The 10,736-nt window shown below is 51.4% G+C and overlaps 1 protein-coding gene across 1 annotated transcript; it reads left to right on the plus strand.

Moving 5' to 3' along the window:
• The first annotated feature begins 597 nt into the window (after window positions 1–597).
• On the plus strand, window positions 598–10,347 carry LOC135829555 (forkhead box protein O-like). The gene is made up of 3 exons (XM_065341951.1): window positions 598–3,450; window positions 4,824–4,928; window positions 6,994–10,347. Exons 1-3 carry the CDS (start codon window positions 2,644–2,646, stop codon window positions 9,169–9,171), a joined length of 3,090 nt encoding a protein of 1,029 aa, XP_065198023.1. The 5' UTR covers window positions 598–2,643; the 3' UTR covers window positions 9,172–10,347.
• Window positions 10,348–10,736: the final 389 nt, after the last annotated feature.

Below are 10,736 nucleotides of genomic sequence, written 5' to 3' on the forward strand. Positions count from 1 at the left end.
AGGGTTCTACGCCTGAAAACACGAGCACGAATTAACAAGCAAGTTGTCAGAGAAACAGGGAGAGAGACGGGCAGGTAGGCCAACAGACGTGCATCTTAACCTCGCTAATAATCAGTTCGAACATATTCCTGCACTAGTGCGAAGTTGTGGCGGCTCATTGCGAACGCGCGGGCACACACTGCATACTCGCATGTTGGGGGCCAGGGGCTAGTGCGCTTGGTAAGATCTCTACTTTGTCCACGTGGGCATGCCCCTGGAAGTTTCGGTGGAGATAGGAGATCAAGCCTTGTCGAGGAAAGTGCGCAGCCCTAATCTCCTCAGCGCACATGCACTATCTTCGGAAGGTTGCACCAGCCTGCCTCATGGCATTTAAAGCCCGTTAGCTCTCTCATTACATACATATTGGTAGTGGTGGTGTGCTCATTTCTCCCAAGAACTCGCTCACAATCTTCCAGCGATAAACGTACAGCAGGTACTTGCAGATAACAGGCAAATGCCAGGCCTTCTCTCTGTTCAAGCGAATCATTTAGAGAATGAAGTCCCAGGAGAGACAGAAATTGCGCGTGTGTGCTCTACTTTTCCTTTCAAACCGTCTCCCTTTCTGCTTCCAGTCTCGTATCCACCATTAGTCTTGATTGATTTGGGGTGCGGAATTCCCATATTCATCCTGAGGATGAATTGGTGACGTTAACCATCGCATCACCATAATTATAAAATACTACTAGCTAAATGTTTGTCATTTCCCCAGCTTGTCAGTCCAGATCATAACGCCCAGCTGCTGGTTGGTGTGGTACATGCGCTGCAGGTAGCAGCTCAGCGGGTATTCCTGCCATCGACCAGGCACTGAGCTCTGGACTGTGCGGCGGCCGCTGGGTGTTGCAGTGCGTTGCCTCTTACGGTGTCTGCAGACCGAGTCAGTGGCACGCGCTGGCTCTCACTGGGAGAGAGAGACTCAGAGAGAGATCGAGGCAAGGACAAGCAGCAACAGCAGCAGAACCGGCAAGACAGTCACACTGTAATATCAGGCCTTCAATGTCACCGACCCCTGTCGCACTGGTAGGCCGCAGTGCGGATGGATGACTGGAACAAGGTATTAGCTCACGACCAAGCGAAGTATATCTGAAAGGGTTGTGTTACCCTGTCCCCTTTGCTATTTGTATTGCAGGGCAGTAGGATTGAATTCTGCCAGTCTCATCACTCCCATGGCATGCGGCATAATCCCGCTCCAAGTCCCAGACCGCCCATGCACGTGTACGAAGTCGCTAGACCTCCAACACATCAAGCTCAACGGTGACACGCGGAGATCCTGTCATATCGCCGCCCTCCTCCGCCGGCGGTCTATTACAGCGTTCGAAGGTCTTCGGGCTTGCTACTGGGAACACCGTCTTACACATGGCCGGAGTTGGCAGTGCGCACTACAACTAAGTAACAGCTAGTTACTGCCACTACAAGTCTTCCTGAGTGGGTGAATGCGATGGCCATTCTTTCGTGAGTGGCCAAATGCCGATGCAAGTCTGTTCTGGGACCGAAATACCCTCTCCACATCGGCCCAGTCCGGATCGCCGCAGTGAAGTCTGCCTTTCAGCGAATACACTGGTACAAGTAAATGCAGCAAGGCAGCAACGTAACGTCGTAATCTGCACAGCAGTAGATCGCCTCTACTAGCACTCTACTAGCGCTGAGTCCGAGAGCGATCTGGCCGGGAAAGGTGTCCCAGAAAGTACGGTGGGTTCTCAGGACGCGACTAGCAAGCGCAGCCGCGACTCGACTTTCGAGTCGACGCTCTTGAAGAAATTTACATCTCTAGTGGTGCGAGAGTGGTTGTCGATGTGATGTCACCTAGAGATGGAGAGCTCGAGTTGATCAAGTTGGACGCATGCTACGTTGAGTAGTGAAGCCAATCCACACCCGTACCCACCTACCGGCGGTGGCGATAAAAACCCTAAAAACATACTCTTCGCACTGACTGAGCCCGAGGCTCAGGAAGAAGAGAGGAAACGGAGAATACACGTATTGTGCTCGGTGAAGTCTCTATCCACTTTCCAATCTGGGGTTCAGTGCGAGAGTATTGAACGGGGTTCAGTGCGAGAGTATTGAACACAACAGATCAGTTTCCTGACTGCTTGTCAAGTCTAACGCACTGCCCTCCGGCTCACACAGTCATTTCCAACAGTAGCCAATGAAAACTCCGACTGCTGCACATTGCAAGACCTGATCTTTCTTCAGTGCGATGGTAAGTTACTAGGTCAGTCAAAGGTTTCGCTTGGCAAGGTTTACCCGATCCGGACAGTTTATCGTGTCAGTCGCTGATGTCAGCCCGAAGCAGCAAGAAACTGATTCTGTTGGAGCCCTGCATGCGATGGTCCAGCAAGACCACGGTACGTCCCACAGAATCTACCACGCACAGTTTCGACCCCTGGAGTGACAAAGTAACATTGCTTCGGGTACCCGAGGTCGCCCTAACTGATCTGTAGGAGCGAGTTGTGCTTGCAAACGCTGGATGTGTTTGGAAATCCCTACTGTGCAGCGCGGTGCATCTAGCCAGGTTCATCCTAGTGCCTTCTAACTGCGGAATTACGCACCAGACACGCCTGCTGTGCCCGCGTGCACACATAAATCCCCACGGTCAGAATCAGTGGTGACATGGCGAGCCGTGCTTCCTACGACCTAGACGCTGACTTGGCCAGCGTCGCAAGTAAGGTAGGGTTCAGTAGCAGCAGCAGCGGAAACAGCCTGTCAACGCCAGCCTCAGCCTCGTTCCTGGAAGGGTCCGCGGTGTCCGCGTCCTCAGGCTCCGATCAAGCCTTGTACGACACTTCGGTGCACAATGAGAGCGCTATGGACACGGGCAGCGCTGGTGACTCCTTTGCGCCACTCCTATCGCAGCTGTCGCCAGCACACGACGATGAGAACGGGCATCTCTCTTCCCCCGCTCCGGACGCTGACTGGGATGTGTTCGAGTCGGAGCGGACCGCCCCGGGGACGGGGCCTGACGTCTGTGATATCAATCCAATGGATACAACTACTTCGAGTTTCATGGAGCATTCCAATGGTGATTACGTCACTGGAATATCTACTGCAGGAAATGACGATGAAGAGCCGACGGATCACCCACAGGGCTCTGTGCCTGACACGAACCACGATGTCGAGTCGACGCCGACGGCCGTTGGTGGAAAACCAGCGACATCCGCCACTGGTAGTGGCAAGGCCAGCAAAAAATCAGGTCAGAGGAGCGGCCGATCTAGCAGTCGTGACGCTGACGGCCGGAGCAAGTCGCAGCCGCGGCGTGGTGCCTGGGGCGGTAACAAGACGTACGTGCAAGTGATCTCGGAGGCAATCCTGTCCAGCACGCAGAAACGCATCACGCTGAATGAGATCTATGATTACATGATCCGTAATGAGAGCTACTTCAGAGAAAGAAAGGACATTGGCACGTCCGCTGGTTGGAAGGTTAGTTCAACCTTTTCTTTTACTTTATTAGAGAGGTTAAGATGCACATTATTTTCTGACGTGACGCGAAAGTTCAGCTCGCGTTATTTGGCTCGCTTTCGTCGAAAACTCAACGAGCGACCTGAACCTCACGTCGAAATTTGGAGTTTTACCCCAAATTCGACGTGAAATTGCGCGTCACGTCGGAAATAACGTGCATCGTAACCTCTCTATTCCCAAGTTTATCCAACCTGTCGCAACCAGCTAGTACACACATACATGTACCTCGGTTATCCGGACCCCGAAGATACAGGCGCTTCGGTCTACAGACTAGGGCACTCTTTGGGCGAGTTTCAGTGGAAATATTACTACACTGTACTCTTTTGTCAATTCTTGTGGAAATAGTGACGTCGTATGCCATAATTATGGCCTTTCCCCATCAAAATGTAGGTGTAAAGAGAAAATGGACCTTTTACTTTTCTCTTTACATACTACTAGTGGCTCAACATCCGAGTTTTCAAAAATGCATGTGATCCGGAGTTTTTATTATTTTTTATTTTTACAAGATAACCACGAACCATAATGGTACAAACGACATTTCGAAGTTACCGACAGTGCCCGGTCCTCTCTCACTGCCCCGATAAGCGAGGTGTGAGTGTATTAGCCATGACCCGGACACCTATGCACCCATGAGCTGTGCGGGCCTCGAGACCACTGCCTGTTTGTGTTGCCTTCACTATGCATCCATAATTATGTCAGAAGGTTTCGTGGGTTTTGTACACAATAAAGTCTTCAGTGTTGGGCTGTGAAATCCGACCAGTGTAGCTGTCCAGCACTTTAAGCAGCAACTACAGTCCATTCATAAAAAGATGAGCGCTGGCTGCAGCGAGCTCCCTTGTTTGGCGATTTTTCGTGGTTTTATCACACACAGTGCAGTGCCGCGAATTTTGAGGTTAGAAAAAGGGTCCAAAAGCGGTAACTCAACTGGGGTTCGAACCGGACAATGCAATGATGCAAGTGGAGTGAACCGGATTGGATTTTCATGGCCTTTCCCAATTCAGTGCTTACAAGACAAAACCTGGCCGAAATCCTATTCTTGTTTTGGCTTGCTTTGAGGAGAAATGGACTTCAGAAACATAATTGGAAGAGCATTCCATGGGGGACTGGAGAAAAAATTGTTAAAAAACTCAAAATGTGACCCCTCTATTGCCAAAAGCTAGGATACGATCTTTTTCTGAAAGGGCTGTAGGCATTAGGCAACTAGTGCACTTTCTGATTTTATATTGTATCCAGTGACAATAGTTGACAGTTACTCTAACTCTTATCCATCCCTTTGCTTTCTGTCTCGGCCTGTATAATATTATTATGTGTTCGTTGCACTGTTGCACCTACAGAACTCAGTCCGGCACAACCTCTCTCTGCACAAGAAGATCTTCGGGCACATGGATCACGATCAGCCGGGCAAGAGCTTCTACTGGTTCGTACGGCAGAGCGACAAGGTGCGAGCGAGAGCCTTCTACCAGGAGTACATGAACACCAAAGTGTGCAGCTCGGATGGGTTGTCGTCACGGCGGAATTCCGTGATTACATCATTTTAGTGATGTAGTGCGTACAAGCAGGATTCAACCAGGTCTCTTGCTGGACAACTGCAGCTCAGTCGTACGCACTACGCCATTTCCCGCCTCAAATTTGCGCCAAATATGATGTTATCGCGGAATTCCGCCCCGTGACACAGACACCCATAGTGACAGGCCCCAAGCTGCACACTCCGGTTTTCATGTACTCTTGTTTCTGTACTTTACTTAGTGCATACAACTGCAGTCGGGGGCATATCTCCAGCCACCAGTGGTACATCAGCCCTTGGAGGGTAATGCTGGAAAAATTGCCAGATTCTGCTCCAAAAGCAGTGAAATTGGCAGAGCCTGCTGCGAATGCAGGGAAAATTGGCTGAACCATACGAACCTTGTGAAAGGCAATGCCTTGAACTCTGCCTCCATTCCCTTATTCACATGCCAAGCATGCATGGATGAAACGCACCAGAAAAAGTATCAAAATTCTGGCAGTTTTTGCCGGCATTATCCGTCAAGGGCTACAGTCCATGCACTTCCCTGTCCACAGTGATGCAGTCAGACTTGAATGTTGCGTACCTGCAAGGGCCGTGCAAATCTGTACTTTATAACCAGGGCACTGTACAGTAGAACCTGTAACTAAAGACCACTGTGACTAGCGACCAGCCTGGTACTACAGTAAAACCTGTAACTAAAGACCACCGTGACTAGCGACCAGCCTGCTACTACAGTAAAACCTGTAACTAAAGACCACCGTGACTAGCGACCAGCCTGGTACTACAGTAAAACCTGTAACTAAAGACCACCGTGACTAGCGACCAGCCTGGTACTACAGTAAAACGTGTAACTAAAGACCACCGTGACTAGCGACCAGCCTGGTACTACAGACCACTTCTCCAGGCACGGACGGTCTCACATTTACCGGTATGTATGGCTGTGTGGTGAAAACCTCTAACCGAGGACCACCTGCCACTAAAGACCGCTTCCTCTGGCCACACGGGGTGGTCGGTAGTCACAGGTTTTTCTGTATGTCCAAGGTCACATGCCTGCCATAGCATAAAACAGGGTCGTGTCAAAAGAGTACTTCGTCTAATAGTCCATAGTACAAAAAGGGCACATTATCATAAGGCGACCACTCTGATAAGGTGACCACCTGTCGCAGTGGACCACTCTGATAATGCGACCACCTGTCCCAGAGGACCACTCTGATAAGGCGACCACCTGTCGCAGAGGACCATTCTGATAAGGCGACCACCTGTCGCAGAGGACCACTCTGATAAGATGACCACCTGTCGCAGAGGACCACTCTGATAAGGCGACCACCTGTCCCAGATGACCACTCTGATAAGGTGACCACCTGTCGCAGAGAACTACTACAACCAGGACCAGGGGATGGTATTTCCAGTCAAATGACTCTGGATCAGAAAACCACCTGTACACAGGGACCACCATTAACGCCCCCTCCCTACCCCCTACCCCCCCCCCCCTCCCTACCCCCTACCCCCCTACCCCCTACCCCCCTACCCCCCCCCCTACCCCCTACCCCTACCCCCCCCTACCCCCCTACCCCCTACCCCCCTCGCACAGGTTTCACTGTACATGGTCAGGTGGCAGGCTCGAGATGCAGGCACTCTCTGCACAGTTCAGTCATTTTTTAATCCTTGCTTCATTTTTATTTATTTTATTTTTAGAAGTACGAAGCCTCTTGTACGGGCAAAATCAATAACTTGGTCCTATTGGTGTGACTCAGAGCGATTGGTCACATTTTGTATATACAATGTGGGTTTTAACAACAATGCCGCAATATTGCTCAAATCAACAATCCCCTGGTGTACACCCAACAGGCTGTCACTGCTTGAGAAAACACTTCCATTGCTACAAGTAATTGGAAGTCGCAGCTAGAGTGTGAATGTAGACTCAACCCGAACGGTTCTAGTAGGAACTGTCTTCCTTGCTAAAACACGTCTCTGCTTTCAAAATTCTTTCTTTTCTTCAGGATGAAAACGATCTGTTGTCCACTCCTGAAAGTTCACAGACACCCGGTGAGAGTATGAGCACAGACTCCAGCTCAGTGTCAGGTAGTTCGCGTGCGTTGAGCGAATCAGATAGCGCTGTCAGCTCCAAGAAAAGGAAGAGGAAGAAGTGCCCACCGGCCACGACCGGAGGCGAACCTATACGGCGAGGCCGACAGAGGGAGCAGGGCACTGCTGCTGCAGCCACAGATGCTGTGGCTACGTCTCAGCCCTCAGCATCAGCAACAGACACCAAAGCGAGCAGCGCCGGGATCTTCGGTGCTTCAGTCCTGCGCTCCCCTCCACAGAAACAAGCCAATAGGCGGGCGTCTTTGCAATCCCCAAGCGCGGCAGCAGTGCAGCACGACACAGCCAGCACGGAGACAACGGAACATAACTCAGCCGCTCGCAGTTGGCCAATGTGTCCGGGCGCTGATTGTGTGCTGCAAAGTCCAATTGCGGAGCTGAACGATGAGATGGACCTGTCGTGTCAGCTCAACTCAACTGCGTTGCCAAGTGGCCCACAGCAGACGGTGAGCGAGACATCCTCGTTGCCGAGAAATCACTCCGCACCGTGCGGCACAGGCACCGACCCCCTGCACGATGACTTTTTCAACCGCCTGTCGTCGCTAAACTCGCTGGCGATCAGCGAGTCCGAAGTGTTCCTGTCCAGTCCCCGGACGAGCCTGAGCGCTCCCGGTATGGACGGCCCTCTCCACTACACAACCAATACCAGCAGTTACTCAGCCAGCACTGAGCTGGATTGGTCTCAATCAAACCTGCAGCCACCGGAACAAGTCAAGCAGGAGTTCATGCCTGGCGGCTTACAACACTACCAGCAACAAATCCAGCAACAGCAATTGCAGCAAAAACAGCAGCAGCAACAGCAACAACAACAGGTTGGTGTTGTCGGGCAACACTACCACCACCAGCAGCAACAGCAACAACAGCAGCAGCAGCAGCATTTCAATTTCAGCGCCACGTCATGCTACAATTCCTTGCCCACGTCCATGACGGCGTGTTCGCTGTGTTCAACGGACGCATCGCCGTTACAAGATCGCTCACTGCCACTACATCACCAGCAACTGGCAGCCCAGGAGCAGCAGTGGGAACAGCAACAGCAGCAACAGCAGCAACAGCATCAGCTACATGTACGTGCTACACACCAGCAAATGGATATGGCCTCCAGCAGTTGGGCCACACAGCAGCTGCAGCATAGTCAGCAACTGTTGACACAGGGGCAGATCAGCAGCAGCATGGACTCCGGTAAACCTCACAGCACGTACGGCCTGCGAGCGGGGGGTGGGATGGCGAACGCGGGTGATCTGCGGGCGTTCACGACGCAGCAGAGCCGCGGAGCAGGGCAGAGTGGCGGAGTGTACGCAAGCCATGCACCGGATCAGGACTGCGATCTGAGGCCCAAGTCCGGCTTTATCGCCGAGTACCAGGCGTTGGCCACGCCGGAGCAACTGCCACAGCAGCAGAGCAGCTACCCAAGCCCTACGGTCAGGGGTGAACTGTTCGCGCCAGAACCGCTACCGCAAATCTCTCCACAACAGCAGCGGGACGCGCCGATGCACGCTCCGTCAATCCAGCTGCAGCAACACCTCCAGCGCCTTTCACAAGAGCAACAGCGACAGCAGCAGCTACAGCAGCATCAGCAGCTACAGCAACAACAGCACCAGCAACAGCAGCGAGAGCACCAACAAGAACCGTTTAGCAAGCAAGAGCTGCAGTTCTTGCAACTGCAACACCACCAGCAGCAGCAACTGCAGCAACTGCAGGCCACCCATCTTGTTCCCAAGTACCAGCAACCAATAACTGACCGTCACAGTGTGGCTGACGGTCAACCAGGCCAGGAACAGCACAAGCATCCCTTCGCGCACGTCCTATGGCAACGGCAACAACAGCAGCAGCTGGAGCAGCAGCAGAGCCTTGCCCCTGCATTGCAAGCACAGAGCCACAGTCAAGTAGCAAATTACAGTAGCAGTACTACCAGCAGCTCCCATGGTACCTCCGCCGAGCAATACCTACGCGAGTATTGCCGTGGCAACGGGCTGATATCACCTGGCGTCGACCAATCACAGCTTGCACCGCTTTCTCAGATTGAGGCTGTCCCTCCCGTGGAAGATCTTTACTTTGATCACCACCATTTCCAATAGTCCGCTAGCTCCTGCGAAGGTTGTTATGGTTACAGTTTAGACACGTTTCAGAGGACTAGTCATTTCAGTTGGCCGCGACCATGCAGGAAGGATATCATACAATTGTGTAGGCTATGTGTACGCCCTGCTGTCATAGGTGTGTTTGGCTTGGCATCAACGCAAAAAAGCCTACACTCCCCCCCCCCCCCCCCATCCATCCCCTCGTGCTCCGGCGCAAACAAATCCGCACACACACACGCACGCACGCACGCACACACACACACACACACGAACACACACACACGCACATACACACATGTAGACATGCGCACAACTTTGACAGGTTGAGTTTTCATTTGATTATCTAGCCTCGCTTACTGAACCAGATCTCCTGCCTGCAACCTAATAATCAGAGCATAATCATGCAGGCAAGGACCACACATTATGATCAAGAGACCAGTAAAATTCGTTTCCCACTAGCACTCACTTTCTGCAGAGCTTCTTTACGCGGAACATAGAAAGCGGTACGTTCCGTCCCAGCTCGAGTTCCACACAAACGCTAACCCCAGTCAGTTGAAGATTGTTTTCGTTCAAAACACTGCGTTGACAGAAAGCCTCAATCTACATTTTAGTGAACATATTATTTTGTTTTTTTGATGATTACCTGTAGTTTTTATTCTGTATGCTGCAATCTATTGTCTTATTGAGAAACATCACTATCCTGAGCAGTATGTACAAGCTTGGCTGTGCATCACACACAAAACTAGTGCAGCGTGTACATAGTTGGCTTTGGAGCTGAAATGCGAACAAGGAATTCACCTAACCCATGGCATGCAGGGCACCCTGACATGACCCGCTTTAAACGGCAAAGGCAATCATATCCTCTTTACAGTCTAATTTATTGTGACGTAATAAAGAGAGAAACTGGGCTTTATTGTTATCGGCTGCTTATATTATGTAGATGCGATATTTTTTCCTGCTCCAGTTCCGATGTCATGTTATCCTGCTGTGTTTTATCCAGCACTGTGGTATCGATGCTTCCTGCACGCGCATCATTTTGTCTATGCTCCCATTCTCACCACAGTGCTGATGACTCATGATCATCTCCACTACTTGTAGTTCTTGGGTGTAGTGTACCTGGTGTACTGCAATAACTGGCAAGGTTACTAGTATCCGAATTTCCACCACCGACGTGTACATCAGGCGTTCTGTGTGTTAGCGTGTCTGTCTGATCGCATGTCTGTCTGTTGTGAAGGTGTTGGAGAGATGATCGATTGGCTGCAGTAGAGCCTCCGAGTACTGATAAACATACACCGGTGCCTTAGTTGTTTTTAAAACAACAACTTCCTATCAGGTCCATCGTCACTTCCAGCCTTTCAGCGTTCGTACAATTCCCCGTAGCCATGGGAGCGGTATACAATAATACAGTCAGTGCTATTATGCTGCTCAATGAAATCCAATCCGGTCCTGCCCTCTGTACGGGCGTTGCGCAGCCCTACCTGCGAACACTGGGCTGCGAACTGCTGCAACTGCGTAGCAAGGCTCAAACTTGGCGCACGGGACCGGGTTTCATTGAGCAGCACCGG

Source organism: Sycon ciliatum, chromosome 13 (genome assembly GCF_964019385.1).
Source record: "Sycon ciliatum chromosome 13, ocSycCili1.1, whole genome shotgun sequence".
Lineage (NCBI taxonomy): Eukaryota > Metazoa > Porifera > Calcarea > Leucosolenida > Sycettidae > Sycon > Sycon ciliatum.